The 25,000-nt window shown below is 41.3% G+C and overlaps 2 protein-coding genes across 2 annotated transcripts in view; both read right to left on the reverse strand.

The window, feature by feature from the left end:
* Window positions 1-14,190, reverse strand: part of LOC137999607 (phosphoribosylformylglycinamidine synthase-like) — a 28,483-nt gene extending 14,293 nt beyond the window's left edge. Inside the window, exons 1-6 of the mRNA XM_068845428.1 lie at window positions 13,320-14,190; window positions 10,260-10,387; window positions 9,881-10,009; window positions 9,001-9,261; window positions 7,172-7,402; window positions 1-9 (exon numbers count right to left, since the gene is read on the reverse strand). The exon at window positions 1-9 is cut by the window's left edge and continues 204 nt beyond it. Of these exons, the coding sequence (XP_068701529.1) occupies window positions 1-9; window positions 7,172-7,402; window positions 9,001-9,261; window positions 9,881-10,009; window positions 10,260-10,387; window positions 13,320-14,176 (1,615 nt within the window). The 5' untranslated portion in view covers window positions 14,177-14,190. The remainder of the gene's footprint in view (window positions 10-7,171; window positions 7,403-9,000; window positions 9,262-9,880; window positions 10,010-10,259; window positions 10,388-13,319) is intronic.
* Window positions 14,191-16,146: 1,956 nt separating this feature from the next.
* The window catches only part of LOC137999609 (GH3 domain-containing protein-like), a 9,986-nt gene continuing 1,132 nt past the window's right edge, over window positions 16,147-25,000 (reverse strand). Inside the window, exons 2-7 of the mRNA XM_068845430.1 lie at window positions 23,339-23,517; window positions 21,652-22,001; window positions 20,132-20,262; window positions 18,190-18,392; window positions 16,955-17,356; window positions 16,147-16,622 (exon numbers count right to left, since the gene is read on the reverse strand). Coding sequence (XP_068701531.1) covers window positions 16,407-16,622; window positions 16,955-17,356; window positions 18,190-18,392; window positions 20,132-20,262; window positions 21,652-22,001; window positions 23,339-23,517 — 1,481 coding nt within the window. The 3' untranslated portion in view covers window positions 16,147-16,406. The remainder of the gene's footprint in view (window positions 16,623-16,954; window positions 17,357-18,189; window positions 18,393-20,131; window positions 20,263-21,651; window positions 22,002-23,338; window positions 23,518-25,000) is intronic.

Genomic DNA, 25,000 nt, shown 5'->3' on the forward strand with positions numbered 1-25,000 from the left:
AAACATTCCCTGAGAGAGCAAAATAATATTTAGTTGAGTTATAATGAATATTATTAATAATTTATTAATTATGCCTTTGTAAATGACTCGAACAAGCTCATCTTGCTGCCAAGTTGAGATTTAAGTGTATGTAAGCTGTAACAGAACCACAATGATGAAAACCAGAAGGTTCTAGGGAAACCACCAAGCTTAATATTGGAAGCAAAAGGATCAAATGATACAGAGTATTCATCATTTAAAACAACCAGGGCTTCCTTCCACAAACACAAGTAAGAACAATAAATATAAACTAATTATTATCATTGTACTAGTCTTGTCAGTAAACTTGAGATACAGGTCTTATATACTCAATGTTTAAAGTGCTACTATGATCAGATTTTAGGTTTATCATGTAGAATTCCAGGAAAGATTGAAAAACGGTGTTTACGGTCCAAGGCTGTGCTCTAAGGAAAATTTCGGGGAGCCTGAAGCATTTCAGCTGGGATGCCCAGCCCTCCAAGTTGGTCACCCGAATTAATTAATTAATTAATTAATCAACAACGCGGCAAGATCTTCATCCATGTCTCTCTCAGCAAAACATTGCTGCTACTGCTCTAGTGATCGTCGAACTCGCTAGTGCAAGAAAAACCCGCAACCTGTCAAATTTTTCACGCCATACTTGAGAAAGGCGTACATAATATGCGAAAGGAACTATTTATACGAGTATAAACTCCCAGGCTAGGATAAGCCGCGGCTTGAGAAAGCCTTGAACGTACATTTTGTACCATTTATAAGGGGTGTTGGCGTCTTATGTAAGCCGCGGCATATTTTCTCTCGTATAAACGGCCCTAATGTCACCAATGTTTTTAAGGTTTAAAAGTGAAAAAGTAAACCTCAATTGAGACAGGTTCATGTAAAAACGTTTGGGTCTAACACAGGTAAACCTTATTTACTGGTTAGTTGGGTTGAAAATAAATTTTCAAAACGTGAATAAATGCTGCTTGATTCCGGTGGAGCTTTTGTAAAAACTGCCGTAAAACAATGAAACCACCGCGGACGAAAGCTGGACGAAAATCATCGCTACAGGACAGAACTAAACTATTTTTTCCTCATATTATCAGTAAAATGTTTAGTGGAATGAGCTTTTTGTCGATTCGGTCGAAGCGCCAGTCACAGCGTTATTTGTTTAGGGCACACAATGATTTGCCATGAACCAACGACAACGCGGGATCGCTCTGTTTCTTTGCCATGAACCAACGACAACGCGGGATCGCTCTGTTTCTAAAACAACAATAAATAACATGATCTCTTTCCCTTTTTTTATTTCGTTATTTCATATACAGGGGAAAAACAACCACAACCTAAATGTATTTTAGCCAAACAGGCGCAGCCGCGAAAAATCGTAAAAATATTAAATTTGCATAAACTGCGATTCCTGGGTTTACATGAGGTTAAACGAAGTTTAACAAAGTAAACAACTAGGAGCGACTGCAGCGTATTGGTCAGTGGTTTTAGTATACTTGCGCATGCGTGGAATACCTCGTGCTTTGGGCTGTGTCGCTTATTTATCAGTGTGGCGGGAAGTAGGAGCATTGTGTGGAGCGTTTAGCGGTTTTCTTTTTGTTTCCTATAATTATACAGTCTTCATTCCGTAGATGTGTTCAAAACTGCTTTCCTTTCAGTCAGGATTCTTTTTGGGTCCAGTTACGGGCTTGTTTTGGGGGAAACGCAACTTCGGGCGAACTTGCAATCGAGTTGGGATAGCCGCCATGTTGGATTCTTGTAGCTTTATTTTTGGGCAACGTCAGTTCACGCAGCTTCAGTAAGCGTTTTCTACCATCGAGATCTTATGCAGGGCCCCGCTTCTTATTGCATAAAGCCCTTCACGACCACGCGGAATTTGCTTGGGCGCTGGGGTCGTACATTACGGCGTGACCTTTGGCCATCTCCGGTCCCCGTACAAGAATCACCTGGCGGGAAGCTTGTCTTCGACCGACCTTGGACAGCGTATCCTTTGCACAGTTTCATATGGGAGAGGGCATTTCATGCATTTGGACTTCAGAGCTAACCATCTCAGTTGTTAGGTGGCGTAGCGTCAATTTTAGCGTCTCGCTCGTATTCTGTCAGGCTTTTAGCGTTACGGCCGCGTCATAGGCTCTCTGATGCTTGGTTGTAGTTTGTTTCTAGTTTTGCTTTGGGCCATGTACTCTACTATAAGCATCTGTTATTTAGCTGGGCCTCACGTACAACGTACACTTGTCCGGTAATATTATTGATACTACTATTACTATTATCTAGAGGCTTAGGCCATTAGTATATCAAGTGACGTGCCTTGGAGTTTGCTTTATTTATGTATCGGCGTGGCGTTGGCGTGTATTTTTCTCTGTTCATTTGCTAGCATGTTGCGTGGACTTGTTTTGTACAATTTTATGTAATTTATGTAGTTTAATATAATTACTTAGTTTACGAGGAGCAAGCGTTGTAGTTCTGTGTATTGATGTTTTGCGTTGCGTTCCACCTTAGAGTTGCATTGCGTTGGTATTTTCAGCGTTGTTTAGCGTTGCATTGCGCGGCGTTGTATTCTTAGCATTGCGTTGTATTCTCAGCGTGGTTTAGCGTGGGGATAGCCCTTCTTATATGAATAGTTTATTACAAGAAATACCGATGTACATAGTAGGGAAAGCAGACTTGGGGATTTCATTTAGTTTGTCCATGTTTTACGAGGGAAACAGAGGGCGGGCGTTCTTTTTTAGTATCAACTACTAGATTTTGGAATTCCCATCCAAGAGATATAATTTTTCTATACTTATTGGTATATTATTACATTATACCTTTTTGACTGTGTTAGATATATTTATATTTAATTGTAGGAGGGCCACTAGGTTATCAGCCTTAGCTGTTAGGTGCTCACCCTCGTGAGGTGGCGTTGGTTGTTGTTATTGCGTGGTGTTGTATTCCTTTTTTTTTTTTTGTATTGCGGGGTGTTATACTCCTTTTTTTTTTTGTATTGCCTTGTTTTTTTTTTTTGTGATTGTGGGAGCCCCACAAGTTTATCAGTCTTAGCTGTTAGGTGCTCACCCTCGTCAGGTGGCGTTGGTTGTTGTTATTGCGTGGTGTTGTATTCCTTTTTTTTTTTTTGTATTGCGGGGTGTTATACTCCTTTTTTTTTTGTATTGCCTTGTTTTTTTTTTCTTTTTGTGATTGTGGGAGCCCCACAAGTTTATCAGTCTTAGCTGTTAGGTGCTCACCCTCGTCAGGTGGCGTTGGTTGTTGTTATTGCGTGGTGTTGTATTCCTTTTTTTTTTGTATTGCGGGGTGTTATACTCCTTTTTTTTTTTGTATTGCCTTGTTTTTTTTTTTTGTGATTGTGGGAGCCCCACAAGTTTATCAGCCTTAGCTGTTAGGTGCTTACCCTCGTATAATAAGTTGGTTGTTGTTATTGCGTGGCGTGGTATTCTTACATTGTTTAGGGTTGCATTGGGTCTTCGCGTTGCGTCGCTTTGTAGTCTCAGCGTTGTTTCGCGTTGCATTGCATAGCGTTGTATTCTTAGCGTTGTTATCATGGCAGGGCATCTTAGCGTTGCATTGCATTGTATTCTCAGCATTGTTAGCGTTGAGCTGTATTCTTAGCATTCTTGTCTAGTGTGTGTTGTTTCCCCAGTCCACTTCTGCCCCATTACACCCCTATCTGCAGGGTGAGCAGTCAGGAGCTCCAGTTGCTAGGCGGTCTTTTTTAACGGTCAGTGGTCTACACATCTCGCAGGCGCCACGGTGGTATGTCACTCTGTGGTTAGCGGAGCGGTTAGTTGCTGGTTGTTTGGGATTGCATTCCCCCTCCCTCCCCCCCCTCTTTATATTTATATATATATATACATATATATATGTAGCTTGGCAGTTGGGGTTTGGTGTAGTCTTGCAGGGTTGCAGTCTTGTCAGCTCATTTTACATGCCAGTTGTTAGGGGTTGGGTTGCTGGCCTACGGCACGTTAGTTCTGGGCACCTGATCTCCACTTGCGTCAACTGTTGTTAAACGGGGTTAACAACAAGAGCGCTTGTGTTCCCTTGACGGTCTTAAGGGACTTGTTATGCACACGTCTATGCGTACGCCTCGTCGGCATTCCTTCAGGCTAGTGGTGTTTCATGAAGCACTGGTGCCAGTGCATCCGTCAGGGGTCTGCTTTCCCTTGCATTTTGCTATGTTCATTCCTGTAGCTGTGCCAGTGCTGTCGGCGGTCTTCTGTTATCCCCAGGTGCATGGGTGCTTCCTGTTTGTTGTAGTGTCTGTTCCCTGGAGGGTGCACACGCCCGTGTCTACTTTCCTCCATGCCAGCAGGGTTTCTGCTAGGCGCTTGTGCTAGTGCATCAGTCAGGGGTCTGCTTTCCTGTGCATTTTCCTGTGTTTGTTTGTGCCCTGCACCTGTGCATGCTGTCTGCTCACATTGGTAGACCTGTGCGGTTGGGGGGGGGGGGGTCTTCTGTTGTCCACCTGCACGTGGATCCCTCATGTATGTTGTGGTGTTTGTGTTCCCTGGAGGGTCCGCAGAACTTTCTGCACACACGCCAGACCATACGTTTTATGTCTCCTTTCCTTCCGGCCAGCAGGGTTTCGCTAGGCCCTTGAGCCAGTGCCTCAGTCCGGGGTCTTTGTATTTTCTTCTATGTTTGTTTGTGCACCGGTGTCTGTGCATGTTTTTAGCTCACTTTGGTAGACCTGTGCAGTCTGGGGTCTTCTGTTGTCCACCTGCACGTGGATCCCCCGTGTTTGTTGTACATTTGTGTTTCCCGTAGAGTCTGTGCAATTTTTATGCACACGTGCCAGTGTATCCACTGATGTCAGCATTCCTTATGTCCGCAGTGTTTTGTGCACACGTGCGCTGGTGCATTCATCAGGGGTCTGGGTTCCCTTGCATTCTGCCGTGTTCGTTCGTACCGCTGAGCCAGTGCATGCTTACAGCCCGCATTCATAGGCCTGGGCAGTTGGTGGTCTTTCGATGTCCACATGGGTGTGGATCCCCTTTTTCGTGTAGCTTGTTTGTCTCCCGTAGGGTCTGCAGACTTGTTATGTACACGCACCAGTTCATATGCATGTCTACTTTCCTTCCTTGCTAGCAGTGTCTTGCGAGGCAATGGCACCTGTGCATCAGTGTAGGTCTGCCTTCCCATGCTTTTTGCTGTGTTCTGCCGTGCACCTGCGCCAGTGCATGCCTGGAGCTTATGTTGGTTACCTGTGCAGTCGGCAGTCTTTTGGGATCCACCTGCATGAGGATCCCTCGTGTGCGTTGTAGCGTTGTACGAATTGTGATGCACACATGCCATACGCCTATATAAGTGTTCCTTCATGCCAGCAATGTTTTATGAGGCGTCGGTCAGGAGTCTGCATTCCCTTGCATTTCACTTGTTCGTTCATGTAGCTGTACCTGTGCATGCCTTTCAGCTAGCATTGGTTAACCTGTGCCTTCCGCGGTCTGCTGTTGTCTACATGTGCATGGATCCCTCGGGTCTGGTTGTAGTTTCTGGGTTGTCCTGGCAGTTTACGGTTAGCACATTGCAGTGGACTAGGCTGTTAGCGTGGTCATGAGCAGTTCTTTGGTTGTTGGGTGCCGTCGGATGTGGGCGATTCGGGGCTCTTGCTTAGGGGCCATGAGCGACTGCAGCGTATTGGTCAGTGGTTTTAGTATACTTGCGCATGCGTGGAATACCTCGTGCTTTGGGCTGTATCGCTTATTTATCAGTGTGGCGGGAAGTAGGAGCATTGTGTGGAGCGTTTAGCGGTTTTCTTTTTTTTCTTTTTTTTTTTTTTTTTTTTTTTCTTCTTCCTCCCCTCTGCTTTCCACTGTGTATCAGTGTGACGGGTGCCCATTCTTCTCGGGGGCGTGGGGGCTCATGGCTGGGTTGTCAGGTTTTGCCAGCCATCGGTGCAGTCTCCATCTTGGAGCTGGCTGCCAATAGTGGAAGCTCCAGGATGTTTCGGGCACCCAACCTCCAAAGAGCGACGATGTTGTTTAACAAAAGTAAATTGCACCACTTTGCCTGCCGCGCTTTACCGCTGTCAGAGCAGAAGTATCAACTCTTTTTTAAAACTATAACCAAGAAATGCCAAACTCCGCATTCCAAATCCGATGCTATTTTTTGAGTAAGAATCGAAATTCGTGCGGCCGCAGGCATGCCATGGCAACAAAACTGGTATGCTCATATTGTGGAGCACATCTACTAGAATCTTACTGCAAAGAATCAAGCATTTCTGAAAGAAACTGGCTGAGATATATTTTTTTTGCTTTGCTGCTGCATTTCGTGAGTATTATTTTCTCAAAGATCAACTTTGGCAATCTCTTTGCTGGCCATCTTAATGCGACTAGGAGTACACAACAATAATATATTCATACATGTAGATACAAACAAAGTACATTGTATACACTAAGCATGCATGAGTGCGTCAAACATGACTTTGTTTTCTGCACCTGTCCAAACAAGCAAAACAATGCTTACCAAAAACGAGAAGAAAAGAAACGTTTTTATCATCACATTTGACCGATTTACACTCTTACCCAACACAATAGAACATGTTTGAAATCCAAAGGTGGCCAAAATGGAAAAATTAAGAATGTTTACAACACAACAATTTAAACCCTTTCCCTCGAAGAATGGCTATTATAGACTTTACTGTCACAATGTAACTATTTACATCACATTATTTACTTGTCATAGGGGGTAGGTTCTGGGGTTGAAAGGCTTTAGGTATACCAGTACCTTAAAAGAGCCTCCACTCCTACTACAGAATAAGTTCAAACTGAATAAAATAATGTTTCCAAACAAATTTGTTCAAAAATTGTTTTTAAAAAAGTGTTTGTATCAATTTTAATTTCCAGGTCGCTGCCATCTTGGAAAAGTGTGATGTCTTACAGTTGCCCTATTGTCCTAACACTAAGAGCCTTTGTCCAATGACAACAGGGCAACTGTTATACGCCAAAGTTATTCAAGATGGCTTCCCTCCAAAAAGTTGAAAACAAAAATTGGTGATTCCAGAACTTATTTATTTTGGATACAAATGCTTCTTTGAAAAAAAAATTACACTGATTCGACTGTACAGGTTATCTCTTGTGATTTAAAGTTATTTTTTTGTTGACATGAAGGTTCCCTTTCAAGCAAAAGATTTACTGTTTTTGGACAGGTTTTATGGTAGATGCTTTCTCACCATTGCCTCCTGCTCCCTGGTCGTGAATGCTGCATATTGGATTCTTTGAACCCATTTCAATGCAGGCCCTAATGGCTCGGTTCAGCTTCTGCTCCATTTCTGCATCCCCCCGTTGAACTGCTCCAAAGTCCAGCTCTGACTCGTTATCTCCCTGAACCTGGATAGAAGAGGCTGCACCACCACCAACACCAATTCGATACACAGGCCCACCAACCTTGACAACTGACATGCCTTCAAGAAAAGACATGAATGAACTAGAGCAACTATACCACAGGCACCACATCTTGATGTTACAATAATAATAATAATAATAATAATAATAATAATAATAATAATAATAATAATAATAATAATAACAACAATAATAATAAGTATATACTAAAACAGTGGATAGCGTTGAACGTGGGAGCTGTTTGGCTACTCAAACTCTGGATATCCTTTGCCATTCACCTCTGAGCAATTTGCACGGGATTTGGACCCGAAAATGTTGTAATCTTTGCACGAGTAAATGAGTTAAAATCATCTTTTTGTGCTGTATATTATCTCACTGTTTTGGTATATACTACAACAACTATTCACCTCAGTGTCGGTGGCTAGTGGTGGATATTAATTTTACCTCGCCGCTTTGCAGCTCGGTAAATATCCGCCACTAGCCACCTCAACTTCGGTTAATAGTTGCCAATTATTGGTAAAAGAACTATTATTATCAAGGCCGCTGCCTAAGAAAATTTTAAAGGGGCCGTCAGAGCTAAATGCTGAGAACTTAGGAGCCCAACATATGAAGTGAAAGGTGTTGCTGTGAAAAATTAAGGCGCCCAGAGCTATTCTTTGGGAGCCCCAGGCTACTGGGCTCCTGTTAGGCAACAGCCTTGATTATTATTAAAAGATGGGAATGGTTCACTCAAAATTCATTTATTATTTAATAGTGTATTATTCTTTGTTGTTGTAACAACTTAGATGAATGATAATAATAATTTTATTACCATTGCAACATTTATGTATTATGACAATAACAATGAACTTTATTTATTATTATTATAAGTGTCAACTGTATTGGTGGGGCACTAATTTACAGAAATCAAATCAACTCATATCATATCATAAGTTGGTTTTTGAGGAGAGGGGAAAACCAGAATAACCAGAGAAAAATCTCTCGGAGCAGAGTAAAGAACGAAAAAACCCATATGATGTCAAGTCTGGGAATCTAACCTGGGTAACCTTGCCCCATCCTCCCAATCTGTTTTAAATTTTAAACTTGACAAGTATCATGTTCTCTTATATCAAGCTATAGCTGCTGTTGACTAAAAACACATTACTTTGTTGTATTGGAAATACTTAAGCCTTGTGAAAAGTGGTCATCATGACCAATTCCAATTTTTATATTCCATTAGTTCGAACTAATATACAAAAACTTTCAATCCGCTTCCAAGGCCCTAAATTTTTCAATTCTCTTGACAGTCAAATTAAGTCATCTGGATCTGCCGCTCAGTTTTGCAAAAACCTTAAAAGATTTCTTCTTTATCGTTAGTAGCATCAAATTCTTCGAAGTATTTACGCTTTTGTATTTTTGCAGATAAATGTGTGTGTGTGCACTCTTTCGTCTTTTTAATAATATATTGTATTACGTCCCAGTGCTATCTTAAACTTAATTTCTTAGTCTAATTTGAGGAAGCCCATAGCTCCATAAGCTCTTATAGTTTCTTTATGGGCTTCCTCGCCTTTTATTACAATTTTTTTGTATTTTCTTGTATTAAATCGGATACATTATATGTAATCATGGCAAATAAAACCTTGAAACCTTGAATACAGTGTACATGTGATATTCTCACCTTTCGCTGGCTGAAGTTTAATGACTCCTTCATCATCAATCATTCCAATTCCACCACTGAACATTATTGGCTTCACCCATTCACGCCGTTCCCCGCTTGGCAACATCATTCCAAAAGATCGGGCAAACCCAGCAAGAACAGGTTCTCCGAACTTATTTCCATAATCTGAAGCCCCATTGCTTGCTTCTACAGCGATCTCTAAAGGCGGAGCCATGTTGTTTGGATACACAAACTTGCTATCTTCCCATGGAAGCTCATAACCTATTAGAAATTTTAAAATATTTCATCAGCAAAGCAACAAAGTTTCATTTATTTCAACAATCAGAAATTATTTGCATTTCCAGTCTGTCACTTGTGGAAATAGAATTAGAAGGGGAACACACACTCAGACTGACAGACCTTGATTGAGTTAAATCTTTCATTAGAAGCCTAGGTTGCAAGCAGTCTGTCTTTTGCTTGAAAATCTGCTGAAAGAACTGATTGAACAAGGTGATATGCTAGTCGCAAAGCTGTGAGCCATGAGAAGCATGGGTGTAGGAAGAAGACTGAAAAGGCTACGCCCGCACTTCTCACGACTTTGCCACTTGCATATCGCCTTGCTCAATCAGTTGTTTTGCATTCTTGGCAGATTTTCAAGCAAAGAGAGACTTCTTGCAATCTATTAGAAGCCTAAATTCTCACAAAGCCTCTCCAATGTGCTACCAAGTTTTGACTCAGTCACTATCAATGAATCAAGAAACTATGTTCCCTACTTCCTCCAGAAGGATCTTCAATAATTATAATAATTAATCTCTCTTTAATTAATTCATTCAGTCATTAGCTCATTAATTTTACAGAGAGTTCTGTGGAAGCAAAAGTGTTAACTTAATGAATAAAATACCTGGAATGTGAAGATTTCCAAAGCAGTAGCCAGCAGTGCCAGCAACAACATGTGCTCCCCTGCCAGCAGCCTGTACATCTCTTATACGTCCTCCAGTTCCTGTTGTTGCTCCAGGAAATGGTGCCACGCCTAACAGTCAAGAGGAAGGGTTTGATGTCAACTCAAAAGATTAACTATCGAAACGTATAACAACAAGGTTTATGTTTGGGCTTTTTTTTTTCAAAAATTAATTCAGGTAAATGAACTGAAGAGTGCTTGTTAGTACAGTGCATGTGTATTAGTGGGGAAGATCCCCCAGCGAGAGAATGGAGCCCTTTTAATACCTACATGTGTAGTTTCAGTTGAAACTGCCCCGTCATGCTACAGTGTTGGGGATTACCTGTTGGAAAATTATGGGTTTCAGCTGTGAAGATGATGTGCCTTGTGCAGTTTTGCTTCAATTGAAATTTGGCAGCTTCTCCATGGTTTTCCGGCAATAGTAGGGAAACTTCATTACCCTTTATAGCACTAAAATTTAAAAGGAACGAATCTTTTAGTCATGTGAAACACAAAAACATGCACTATACACGTTTTATAGGGGTTAATATTCCCCTTCTTTTGTTTGAATTTGCCAAGCATGGCTGATTACCCAACATGGCAATTAAATAAGTAATTTAACATATTAATAACTTCTTACTAACCGAGCGCGAGGGCCGTACTGGGGAATATTGGCCCGAGATCGTGGCAGTATGGACCGAGCGCAGCGAGGTCCGTACAAAAACGGCCGAGGGCCAATATTCCCCAGTACGGCTCGAGCTAGCTCGGTTAGTAAGTAGTTTATTATGTGGCTTTTTAATTACCTTTTGCTTTGTTTTTGCAAGCCCGTAATCCGCCCATGGGCATTACGGGAGAATAATGCCCTACAATTCAGTCACAATTAGCCAATCAGAGCGCGTGTTATATCTGCTACAAACACAAGACATATAATAACGAGCCTTATTCACCCACTTTACATTGCGTGCCCACATTACTTCAGTCGCCATTTTCAGGGCCCTCGAAACTCTGAATTCTATGACTGTGTAAAGTAATCTTTTTTCCATTGGACATCATTATTATGGGGTGTGCATATAAGAGAAGAGTACCGAAATTGTGAATTCCTCGCTTAACGGCTTGAACGATCAGAATTAATGAATTATCATTCCTGGAAAATGAGGAAATAACTTCTTGGACTACAATGTAAGGAATTACGAACAGTGAATTCACCTTCGGATCGATAATTCTGTTCAAATATTGTTGTGCGCATCTTCCGCTCACGCTGGCGGCACTGAGCAAAGAGGCAAGGCAAGTCTTGGGCAGCATTTGAATACTGCTCTCCATTACAATCAGTAAAAAAGCCTTTATCCATTGCTGTTCATTTCATTTTCTCACTGATAGTAAAAACTATGTTTTGTGGAAGCAAGCTTGTGTGTGAGATTTTGAATCTTGGTATGGAAAAGTTGAGAACTATAGAGGTCAGAAGGTCAGTTTGTGTTTATTTAGAGGAAGAAATTGTTGTTGGATTCAACACCCGTTTGAGGACTTGGTAAACTTCAAAAGGAAGAAATTCTAGGAACTTGGAATGAGAGCATTTTACCTAATGCTACAACTGTGTATTGCACGCGCCACACTGAAACTATCTTTAGTCTACTAGTCGAATTTTTACAGTGTATGCAAATTACGAATGCCAGAAAAAACATGTGAACAGCTTATTTCACAAGGAAACTGAACATTCCCATTCCTCACAATGGAGAAATGATTGAGTTCCTTAAATTTCAAGGTAAGCTGTTATTTCGGATTTTTGTAGTCGAATGATTTCATTTTGTCAAACAAATATGTCCAGCTTGAAGAGTTAAGTCTTGAATTCTGACGTGTTGCGTGACATGATCTGAGCTGTTTTTCAGGCGAGACAATCGGTGACATTTTTGATCTTCCGCCAGTGATAATAAAACATTCCAGTCGAAGTTCAGTTTGTTGCATGCTTTCCAAGCAAATTTGAAGCATTAGTTTGCTTATTGTGAGCAAAATGACAGAGAATCCAATGATGACTTATGTTAAATTTTTGCTTTGTACGACCCTGTTGACATTAATTCCGGGCGCGGTTCTCGTTTTGCATGTAACTTGTCTGTTTTGCAAATTATGCAACTTTTTCGGAGTTAATTTAAAATTAACGTGTTGAACATGAAACTTAAATGAATTCAGTTGCTTGATTATTATTAAAACATTGGCCATGTTGAGGTCACAGCCACACCGGCTGACGATGAACTGTGTATCGATCACTTACATGTGTTTACTCTTTTGTTTCTATATTACACCTCACATGTTATTAAAATAAATGATGCTATTTTACGGAAAATTGAGATTCAGTTCTATTATTTTTTTTGCTGTGGAGATAGATCTAGATCATTTATCAACCGGACCCAACAGTTCCTGGAGCATACGGATTCCTTGAGACGTTTTCAGATGTGATTGATGGAGCTTTGACAGCCCATACATTTTGATCGATGAATCAACAGGCGTTTAACAGTTTCAAATAAATTGATCATTTTAAGTACATATTCGTGGGGAGGGACAAGACTTTATTTTTGTGCAATTTAGAAATCTGAAAGGGTACGGCAGCAGCAAGAGATTGGATATTGATTCTTGAATATTAATTAGCTGGACCCCCAAATTTGAAAACCTGGATACATCTCTGTATCAATATGATTGGTTCGTATGATTGGTAATACCGAGGGGACGCATGATTGCGAAATTGCCATTGGTCCCTTTCATAATAACAATTTGACATGTTTGACTGCATGAAAGTGAGATTCAAGTCCAAGGCAACCAGAGGTTTTTCTCTTCTCCCTGCTTGGTGACTTGTCTTCACCACTTTGTGGCTCTCTCTCAGCTAGAGAAAAAGCTCTGGGACCAGGGTAACCACTAACAGGAGACGCATGGGATTTTCGCCATTAATTAAACTACAACAGTTCTTGTGACAATAGTAATTATTATTGCCCCATCATACCAATAGGACCAAAATTGTCAAAAGAGTGCATCTGTAGTAAATGAGATGGTAAATTTTTACCGAAATGAATCCATGAAGAGATGTATTTCTTATTCTGATGGTGACTCAAGGATATTTGGAAAACATGCAAGTGTTCCTTTATCAGAGTCAAACCTACGACCTTCAGATAACTAATTTGGGTGTTCTTATCTCCATGGTATAGCACGCATACTAACTAATAACCGGAAGATGTAGGTTCAACTCATGGAAAAGAGCATGTGGGTTTTTTTCAGAGCATTCCTGTGTCACCATCTAAAAAGATAAATTATTTCTTACCATGGATAAAATTTCACCCAGTCCTTCAACATAATTGCAAATCACAATGGTCTTGCATAATGCAAAAAGACCAATCTGTTTGATATTTCTAGCCATGCATACCTGCTGTTGTCGCTAAATTTAATAACACTATTATCATTGCTTGTTTCTTGTGTTCTCATCACCATCTTCATCAGAGAATCTTTTAGTTCATATCCATCAACTACCAATCTTCCTTTGAAGAACCAATGGCGTGAATGCTCGCTGTTTGACTGTGCCAAATCAAAGCACTCTACGCTGGTTGGGTTTCTGAAAACCCTCTCTTTGAATAACTTGGTATAATAGTCTAGATCCCAATCGTCAAATGCCAAACCAAGATGTCGGTTAACTTTCTCCAATGCTGGGCGACCTTCATTTAATACATCCACCTCATAACATTCTTCTGTTTGTACGTTGATCTCAAAACTCGTTAACGGCTTTTCATAACGACACTCCGTCATTCTATCGTGTAGTTTTGCAGCAAACGTATTTTCGTCCTCCTTCGTGACTTGACTGGAATCATCTTCAGGGCTCAATTGAATCAAATAGCGACAAGATCTCTCGATTCGATCAATCCGTTCCAACCCTATGGAGTGACAAATCGATACGGCATTCGTTGACCAAGCGGTTGAAAAATTAAGTCTTGGACCGATTTCTATCAAGACATTGCCGCAATTGTCTGTTTCTGTGACTTCATCCAAGAACGAAGTTTGACGGACGAGTTCTTTCCCGAAAGAATCGTTCAACAGCCACATCAAGTTCTCAAGTTCATCAGAGTTCAGGCAATTTCCTCGCACACTGATATTATAGCATATTTCAGTCGATAGGTCACTCACTGTGAAACGAGAAGACACTGATTTCAGCTTGGACAAAGTAACACTGTGTCGTCCTGGCGACAATCCAGGGAAACTATAAACTCGAAGAATGTTGCACTCCGCCATTTTGTCCCACCAACGTGGAACAAGTGAATACACGTGACTTGTTTGAAATTACACGACTCCCGCCAAGTACTATTTCGGTCCAGTCCTCCCCTTGACACATGAGCGCTCCCGTGGAAGCATAGTTAGTTACTATGGTGGAAGGAATCCGGAATCCAGCAAAATCGGTAACGCAGGGCGTGGAATCCGGAATCCATTGTATGGAATGCAGAATTCATTTCTATGGAATCCAGTTCTATGGAATCCAGGAGCCATTTCCATGGAATCCGTGAGTTTGGAATCGGGAACTAATGACTCGGGACCCAGAATCCCATGTGCTGGGATCATGGAATTCGAAGACCACTTGGATTCTTGTACATAGCGCGAGGCATACATCTTACTACCTTCGTTCCCTCGGATCATGCAGCAAGTTACGAGATCTTGGTTTTTCAATTCAATTTCTTTCCCTAGAGTGCGAAATAAAATGAACTGAAAAAAAAAGGCCTAACTTACAGTGAAGCCCTCGAATTCGGTTAATAAGATTGGTGCGGCAAATTGCAGTTTGGATCATAGTTTGAATAGGAAAGATATCATTGGCGTCACCTATCGTTATTAATGTGCCAACCAGAGCCTCATTGGTTGTTGAAACAAAGGGTCTTTTGCTCCTGTGGTCGGCACATTTGAATAACAAAAGCAATGTTTGTAAAGAGATATCTTCCCTATAACTGGCAAAGCATCCGAAAAGTACTAAAAAAACTCAAGGAAACCCAAGTTCAGCGTCCGACTCATGCAAATTCTCGTCAACTTTATTTCCTAACTAATAACGATAATACAATACAATACAATACATACTTAATTGACCGCTCCCCAATGGGCTTTTCAGGGCCAATGAAACACAACGAAACGACAGAACATAACAACAACAACAACAACAACAACTGTTATGAATCCCAACTGGCCGGAGGCAAACCAGTTGGCTATTTACAAGTGCAGCTGGGAAGTTGAACCAGGGACTACCAGGATCAAATTCAACGAGTGGTCTGAGCGGGTCTTGAACCCGGGATCTTACGGAAAAACTCAACTGGCATAAACTGGTAACCAGGCCTTCGATTATAATTGAAAATTAAGAGCGCGGAAATTAACGCTGCACTTTATTAATGTCGAGGAAAATAACGGTCAACATAATTAGCGCGAATTAACACGAATTTCATGGAGCGTTAATTTCCTATCATAAGGTAGTTCACACGCAGGAGTTTTTGCAGCTCAATGGTTTGAGCATTCGACTTCAGAGGCTTCAGAAGTCGGAGGTTCGATTCTTGCCTGAGATTCTAATTTCCTTTCGGGCAATGCCAAGCAACCGGCCTTCTTTCTAACCATCACCAGCAACTGGGACGTCAAAGCTGAAAAGCGCTTGATCCTGTCTAGAGTCACATCTGCGTATCCATATGTTAGCAGTTGTCCTAATATATTATTTCGAAAAGCCGTTTAGCTATCCGAAAAAGACCATGTTCTAATGTTTTACAAACTGAGGATGGTGCTCCATGCACCTTCCAGAACTCAGTGATCAAGTCGAGAGAAAATGTTCTTGGAGATAAAGGTATAGTCTACTTACGAGCCAAGTGGCCCATTAGGCCGGAGCTTATCTCGGTTTCTGTAGCACGAAGCGACTATAGGAGTATTTCTACTCCCCCCTGGATGGGATGCTAGTCCAACGCAGGGTTACCCCCAGCATTAAACTCGCCGGTAGCCATTTATACACCTGGGTGAAGAGAGGCACCGTGAGAGTAAAGTGTATTGCCCAAGAACAAAACGCAATGTCCCCGGCCAGGGCCCGAACCCGGACCACTCGATCCGGAGTAAAGCTTACTGACCATGAGGCCATCGCGTCTCCCACAAAAGTCCTTGGAAATGATTCAGAAAATCCATGCCAAACTGTTAGAAAACTTGGCTACGCGAATGTTCCAATGTTTACGCACTACTGAAACTAAACCAGTGCTCATTAAAAAGCTTTTTAATGAAGGAAAATGTCGACAAAGGTATCATCGGAAGGTATGACATCATTGTTCATTCATTTGCGCGATCGGTGCCTCGGTGCACAACTCGCAAAATTACAGCTGTAGAGGTGATACCTAAGGTCATTTATTTTCGCGTATTTACAAGGTACAACCCTCATTTTAAGTATTGTTATAGTTCAAATTTAGAAAACCAAACTACGGCTAGTTTCTCGTTTTGCACATGCAATGAACGGAAAAGACTAACTGTATTTTAAAAGAACGTTCAGGGCTTCTTTACTCTTAACAACACGCGGTATCTTAATCTGATTGGTCGCTGCAGGGTTGACACGAAGAAGATGCGCTCTGAGTTCCCTGAATGTTCCTTCTTTGACAGTGAACAACTGAAGACCTGATATGCTGCCTTTCCGCCGAAAAGATTCATACACATAGCTGATCTCGCACAGGGCATTGTCAAGCTACAACGAAAACACAAAAATAATTCTGTGAGAAAACATGAACCTTTCTTTGTCTTTACAGTGATTGGCCCCTGCTTTAACCAATCAGTAAGAGCGTAAACAACTCAGAGAACCAATCAAATATTCGCTACCAATATTCTCAGTTTTCACAGAATGTCACCGCTGCCTCGATGGTGCCCTAACCTAATCCTCCGAAATGGAATCTCTTCTAATGCAATCGTTTCCCTTCATTTCGGTAAAAACGCAACATGGCCGCGGATTACACGAGTTAAAAACCAAGAATATGCAGTCAAATTGAGCGCCAAGAAACATGAAATCCAAACCAGATTTACCTTAGTTTGGATTTCCTTTCTCTCCTCCTCCTCCAGCCCTTCTTCACTCAACTCCAAAAATACCACATAAAACGGAGCCACACTCTTTTCGTCATCTCCAAACAGTCTGCTCTCTTCATCAAACATAATGCTTTCCGCGCATGTGTAATCAACCAAACGAAACCGCTGTCCAAGATCATTGAGCACGGATGTAAGTGCATCGTACAAGACTCGTTCCGAGGTCTTCTCTGCCCTGACGTTCAAGATTTGTCCCTGACGATACTGATATTCGATCACAGGGCAGTTGTTATGGAAACGAACAATCTTGACAACGTCACCAATTCTGTAACGATACAAGCCACTCAGATTCGTTACCACCAGTTCATAGAGTTTCCCCACTTCCGCGTTTTCAGGGAAGACAGTCTAATAAAATAAACGCGGAGAGAGATGCACTGATCATTATGCAACTTAAACATTTACACGCATCGATTCCAAATGTCCCACCCTACTCACCCAAGAAAAATTCCCCCACTTTTTCTGAACATTTTAATGGCGGATCAAGATCGCTTTACGGAAATCGATTTATCTCTTGTCGGCCTGACCTATTATCACATGAAATTGATGGCTTTTGACAGAGCAAAAACACGAACAAATTCAGAAGGGAGTGCCAAACGAGCCGCAAGTCATGAATCGATCCAAATTTTTTCTTGAAAACAAAAAAATCGTTTGTTTTAAGGAAATCTCCTTTTTGTAGGATGAAAACGAGCCAAAAGCAAAGGCAGAAACCGAGCGCACATGCCTTCGAAAATGCTTCTTGAAAATGTTGGGTTTTCTCACAATAAGACCACTTTTTCTGCCACCCTTACACGAGAGAACAAGCTGAGATCCGCGCAAAGGGCAATGGAAGATTCTACCCGTAGATCTGAGGAAGAAGATACTACATAAGGAAAATCCCGAGCGTGCCAGAAGAGAGAATGATACAATCAGTCATAAGAGGAAATGGGCAGGGCTTGTTACCCTGTATAAAGACAACAGTTGGTCAATGAAGTGCACAGAGTGACGTCGGCTTGGCAATTAAAAAGGGCTGTTGGATGACCAGCGAGACGTTGGCGTGAAGGCATTTTTGAAATGCCTGGAGCTTCAACCTGGAACAGATCAGCCAAAGACGTACCGTGAAAACCGCCAAGTCACCCTAACTCCTTCCCGATTCAGATTCACCCAAAACTTTTATTCGATGTGGAGTGCTTTATACCTACCGATGGTTCTTCTTCACTGCTTTCCTCCAAAGGAATAAATTCAAAAAACATGGCACTAGGAACCAGCATGTAGAAGGTATGATCATCCTTTGGCCACAAATTGATCCCTATCAAACCCTCAGTTGCTGCGTAAATCGGCGAATACATGGGTACATCGCTTAAGTACTTTGCCTTGAGTTTGGAAGCATACAGTTCAGAAGATCCTTTCAGAAAGAACAGAAAAAAAAGACAAATTTCCAATTTTCTTCTAAGGTGTACATACCCGGTATGTTGGATCAACATGTTTCGCAAGGGTTGGAAAATCAAAAGATCCGAGTGCAGAAAAAAGTGGTACCGGAGTTTGCCATAGAAATTTTACAAACCAACCAAAGCCACGAGGAATATTTTGGTCCAGAACTTTGAGCAGCCGAATGTACGACGCGAAAAGATATCTCTTCCAAAGGATCTTTTTTCAAACATCGGTTCTCCCAATTCATTTCGGTAAGAGGGAAGAGTAATCGAAGTGGAATAATGATGAAAAGGTTTAAAAACTTGAACTTGCAGTTTTATTCATATGATAACCAAAGGTTTGGAATACGCACTGATCGCGTCAAATTAATGGGAAATTGCAATCGCGCGACCAATGGTTAGATTGAACATTTGCTTTACTAACGAGGGAGATAAATTCGAAATATTTCTAACTGTTACTTCGACTCTGAGTACGTACTTGTTATCGTTGATTAGCACGTGTGAAATCTTGTCGGATAGCTTATTTATATCATGCTGAGGTGAGGTCCCATGATTTATGAGTCAAATGGTCAATGAGTCAATGACATTCACAGTCAATATAGCAATAATTTATTGATTAAGCCTAAGCCATCGTTTCAGTGATTACGCCTAAGCACTCTGAAAGTTTAGCTTTCATTTTATTGGTTAGGGTAACTGCACTAACTCATTGACTCATAAATACTTGATACTCTGCTGGGGTCAAAAAGTAAAGTAAAGTAAAGTAACCATATTTAACGTCAATAACTCGTAACAGTAATTCAACTGACAAACCTGAGGTCGACGGTGCGCTCATTTTACTCCCCCCTCTCCATCAGTGCTCCGTTTTACGGGTATTTAAAGCTACTTAGCAACACGGAAACGAAAGAAGTCGAAACAAGGATGCGAGATCCGGGAATCGAACTCAGGACCTCTTGCACCATGCAAGGCCGCGCACTAACCGCGCACTAACCATCCTTGCTCCTCCCCGTTTTAAACCCAATCACAAAGGGCGAAGACAGGTAAATGTGCCAATCGTCACGCAAAATCAAGGCGCAACAATGCAAAATCAAAGTTACTTTCGAATGACATTGAAAACCGCTTCCTACATTGTTTCACGGACCAGCGAGTCTTTCTTTTCCCGTCAACGAAACTGCTAAAATGGGCAGAACAAATCGATCGTTTGGTCTCCGCTGTGAAACGATCTTCGGGTTATCCGTAAGCGCATGTTCGCTGAGCCAGTAAACGCCTGCGCGCGTATTTAAGCGGATCAAATGTTTGGCCGCACGCTTTCAGTTTGTTTGTTGCTTTTGCGCTCTTGTTCAAGGTCACAAGTCAACAGCTCTAATAACGAAGCGAACTTACCTTTGATTCTCAAAATAATGAAAACCGATCTTCGAAAAATTGGACATTAGAGCGAATTTCGAACAAGTGTCGTAAAACCAAAATCAAAGTAATTACCAAAAAACCAATCAAAACTCGAAGTAATTACACGAAGCCGACACAAAACGCGGGAAGATGTGCGCGCGTGAGCCAAGATTGGTTTTGGTTTCACTTCTGATTGGTTGAAAAAATGGTGCGAGAACTTTGAACCAATCACTAAGTGAAGTAATGCAAAACCAAAGCAATTCGCTAATTACTTCCGACACTCTAACCGGTACTTTTTTAGTGGGAATTAATCAGAAAGCAGTAACGCTACCTGTTGTGCACGTGAGAACCAAGTTGATGTGAGGCCATATTCTCCTGACAATGCCATTAAAACCTTTTTCAAATTCTGTCTTCAACTCATCAGCTCGTTTTTCATCAGGTTTTAGAAGGCTTTCCAGCTTTCTAGGGAGCAAAAATCTTACATGAGAATAAAGGAATTAGAACTAAGAACTAAGAAATGGCAATGGTGTGGCTATGAAACAAGAGAAAAAGACTCGGTGAATGTTTCACGGAGTACAAACTTAAAGATTAGCCATACACCGATACAGGAAAAAAAAGGTAAAGTCTCTGTGACAAGTCTAGGAAGGCCCACCAGGCCGGCGCTTATCTCCAGTTTCTGATACAGGAAAAGATACAAAAGATTTCCAACTTGATCACGGAAGATGCTCTCCTTTGGGAGGGGAGATTCCTGGGGTATGCGCCAATAGAGTTTAGCCTTCTATTTAACAAATTGATGTCAGTTTTTCATGCGTCTGTCCTGTTGTTAATCATGAATTTCGTCATAACATTGTCAAAGTAGCTGTGGATCCACGAGGCGATAGCCGAGTGGATCCGCAGACTACTTCGACAATGTTATGAAAAAAGACATCAATTTGCCTTTTACAATAACAAGAAGGCAGAGGGGTCAAAATTAAGTCAAAACACGAGAAGAATGCGAGACAAAAATGCGAGAAACTTTGATCTGACGCGGGCAATATCATGTCATTGTCGCATAAATTATAAATTTATGTGTCTGTCTGCTCATTGAAAATAAAAATTAGCCAATGGGCGCGCGGGAATTTTGCAGTCATTGTAAAAAATCTATTTACCTTAATTTTCAGCTGGCTGGTCTCTTACTACTGTACACTAAAGATCCTTTTAATGGTTGCAGAGGCATTCGGATCTAGTGCCTGCTTCTCAAAGGATGCAAAGCCTTTTTTAGCCCGAATAGCAATAATTTTTGAAACTAGCATCTGCTTACTCTGAAAAATTGATCTTTAAACATGTTTTCAAGGCAAGTGAAAACAAAACAGTTGCAAAGTTTCTTGCCTTCAAACGTTTTCCTCTTAAAGATAGAAAGCATTTTATATCACCCGAAATACCCCTGAAAAATACTGGGACTTCCATAATCCAGTTCTGGCCCTTTCTCCATAACGCAATGCTATGCTTACAGGTGAGTGTAGCATTGCGTGACAAAGAGAGGGCCAAAACTGAACTAGGACTTTCATGAAACATCCCCTGGGTAGAGCATGCACGTTGTCCCCACCTTGTCCCTTGAAGTGGTATTTCCTTCTGTAGGCATAAGAAAAAACATCTTCCAGCCAATAGCAAAATGGGAGTATGATAAATTACTGGGACTAAAATCCACAATCTGCAGTCTTGATGGCTCAAAACCAGCCATAGGCAATCCTTCCATCCAGAAATGACACAAAGAATCCTGGCCTCTGGGGACATGAAGTCAGGCCACACCACACTAAGGTAATTGTTTGCACTAAAGTGACTTGTCATGAATTTCATTCATGGATAATTTACCTTCTGACATCAACAGCAATCTCTAAATCAGGATTTATTCTTCCCAACTCAATGTCATCAACCAACGTTTTCCACTGTGCTTCAAGAGAGACAAGCCCTGTATGAACAAGCTGTGCAAAATTTGCTTCCAAAATGCCAAGATTTTTGTCCTTTAAAGCAAATAGTAGGTAAACATATAAGGCTTCTGGCTCACTGAGGATCTCAAAGCCTGCCTTGGGTGTTGTGTAGAGATGAAGGACACGCTGTGAGTTGCTTGGTGTGGAGGATGTAGGACCAATGGGGAGGCCTGAGTCTGTATACCGCCATTTTGGAGAATAAAAGAATTTCAAGGTTTTCTGCAGCTGGTAGGTCTGTATTATAGTGAAGAGAAAGCCATAACAAAGGGTAATTAACAATAGCCCATGAGGGGAAGCCGAATGGGCTATTGACCCGTAGCCCTTGCCGGCTACGGGTCTATCACCCAACTAGTCGGACAGAAAAGGCAATAATAAAGTTATCAAATGCAAGTTAAAGAAATATTTATTTGGGAATAAAACGGAAGAAAGCATCACGCTTTTCGCTACTCGAGAACTATTACTAATACCGGTAGTCCTCTAGTAGCGTAGCCAATCAAAATGCAGGATTTGCATTAGTCCACTAGTTGGGTTATACTAATAACTATTATTATACATTGGTGTCAGCACGCAGCTAATTCTCGCTTGCTCTGCTTCTCTTATGTCATACTTACAGACAATAGATCTTATACAATTATGTAGATTGACATAATACCTACAGACAATAGTTTTATGCATGCAGAAGTGACGTCACCTAACACGCTAAATGGCAGAGAATAGGAAAGAAGACTGCCAACCACAGAAACATTCTTTGATTTGCCGCTCATCCAAAGAAATGGATGAGTCAGTCCTCTTGTCTTTACAAGTGCAGCTCAGGAATATGCATAATAAAACAATTATTGGATTCGGTTTTCGCATGATAGCAATAATTATCAAGGCCTCAGTTTGTGTTATCCGCCTCAGCCTTTGGCTTCGGCAGATAACACAAACTTTGGCCCTGATAATTATCGCTATCATGCGAAAACCGAATCCAATAATTGTTAATTATTCTTTGACTTCCTCACATAAGACTTATGAGTTGACAAGTTTACTATAACTGCCAAAAATGTCCCCAGTGCTCAACTCTGGATCGAGTGATCTGGGTTTGGGTCCTGGCCGGAGTGTTTTGTTCTTGGGCAAGGCACTTTACTCTCATGGTGCCTCTCTCCACCCAGGTGCATAAATGGGTACCAGCGAGTTTAATGCTGGGGGTAAACCTGCGATGGACTAGCATCCCATCCAGGGGGGAGTAGAAATACTCCTAGTCGCTTCATGCTACGGAAACCGGAGATAAGGGCTGGCCTGATGGGCCCTAACTTTGTTTGCTCATTGGCCAATCAGAATGCTTGGTTTATTACTTCTTTTTACATTGTTACCTGAAAACTGCATTTCTCTTAACCAATCAGAATGGAGTAAATTTTTTATGTGTATTACGACATTTCTAAAAGCTACCAATTAACTATGCCAGGAATGGCAGAAATGTAAAGTGCCCCCCAAATGTGATAAATCATAGTCTTTTTATAAGCCTCAGATGGCATGCTCAAAGTAGCAATTGAAAACATACAGATGTTGGAAGAAAACAAATCAGTCCTTACCCCTGGGTACGCATCAAACATGGTGTTCATTATAACAAAAACTCCCCTGGTGACAAATGTCCTATTGACATCAGCTGTCGTTGGAATCAGTGAACTCTTCCCAGAAGTCCCCGAAGTCACACCTATCTGGTGTGGATTCTTTGTGGTGAGAATATTCTTCTCTCCAGTTATTACTTTGTCTGTGAAATGTTTAGACACAAAGAATGATTATAATTTATTCTGTTGAAATGAAATTGAGATTGAAATACACAGAACTGATCACATAAACAGAGACACGATATTTGTTATTGGCAGACGAGACGAGGCAGGTTGCATTTGGTGGGCATTCCGAGCCAGGGTGCATCAGTAAGTCAGTCAGTGGAACAAATAGGTAGTCTGTTACTAATGGTTCTGTCAAATCCAAGTCCAAAAAACTCCCCACCCCCACTCCACATAAGTACTTGTCTGAAAGTTCTTTACTTTTGCATCCCCAGGGTGGGTCATTTGTTAAAATAGGTCAGCCTGGTGTTGGGACATTTTCAAGAACAACACTTTCTTTCAATTTTAAAAAATGCTTTGTTGCCTATTTTAAATGTTCTGCTCATCCTTTTCAACCCAGCTAGAGGCAGCAGTCTGTCGGATGTACTGTTGTTTCCACAACCTAACACAGCAGAATGAAGCAAAAGATGCCTAGGTTTGCACAGAAAGCAATAAAATAAACCACTTATCGGTTGAGAGATTCGTTCCTTTAAATGATGACCTTGAGCATTAATAGCACTAGACCACAGGTTTCATTAAAAGTCGGTCACCAGCAGTACACTGCCGTCTACATTGTATGTTGTCAGAAATTTGCCTCTTACCACGAGCTACTCCGCCTTGATTTTCACCCAAACCCTTGTAAAAGACAAGAGCAACCACTGCCTACATTGATGAGCCCATGGATCTACTTCAAAAGTTATTATAACCCTTGCTAGTAGACCACTATCACCACCACTCATCACCTTAACGACTTGCCTGTAGTCTTCAACATTTTTATAGATCCTCAACAATAATATTACTAATTTGCATGAACAACATCTCTGCTAAGAAAAATTTTGACAGGGGTATCATGCCTGATTGATGAGCAAAATGGGCTTGCATTAGCCCTGCTAAAATCTTCTGGGATTAATTTAAAATATTCAAGTGCTCTCTTTGGAGGAAAAGGGTTAAAGGAGACATAGTTTTTGCATAGAATTAGATCTACTTAATCCTTCTCGCCCAAGAGTTGCTCCCCAAATGACAAGAAAAATCATCTTGTATTGGAGCATAACTTTACTATAAAGTGTCCTTCTTAGAAAGAAAAGGGTTAACGGAGGCAGTTTTAGTGCAGATGAGGATGTAGTTAATACCTTTTTCACACCTGAGAGCCCCCCCCCCCATAAAAAAGTAAAATTGAATGCCAGACAGAGTTGAGTCCATAACTGGTAAAGGGTCTGCTGCTGCATTCTTCAACAAATGAGTTTGCATTACATTGCTGAAAAAAGGCATATATGCCTGCAAGAGAGACTAGCAGCCGTTAGGTGGGGCAGGTACAAAACACAAGTCTCAGGTCACACGGCTTTTTTCTGTTTTACCATTACAGAAACAAACCTAAACATTCATTAAAGCAAACCTTAGGCCTAAAAACTCTTCTTTAGGTGTAAT

This window comes from Montipora foliosa, chromosome 4, assembly GCF_036669935.1.
Source record: "Montipora foliosa isolate CH-2021 chromosome 4, ASM3666993v2, whole genome shotgun sequence".
NCBI lineage: Eukaryota > Metazoa > Cnidaria > Anthozoa > Scleractinia > Acroporidae > Montipora > Montipora foliosa.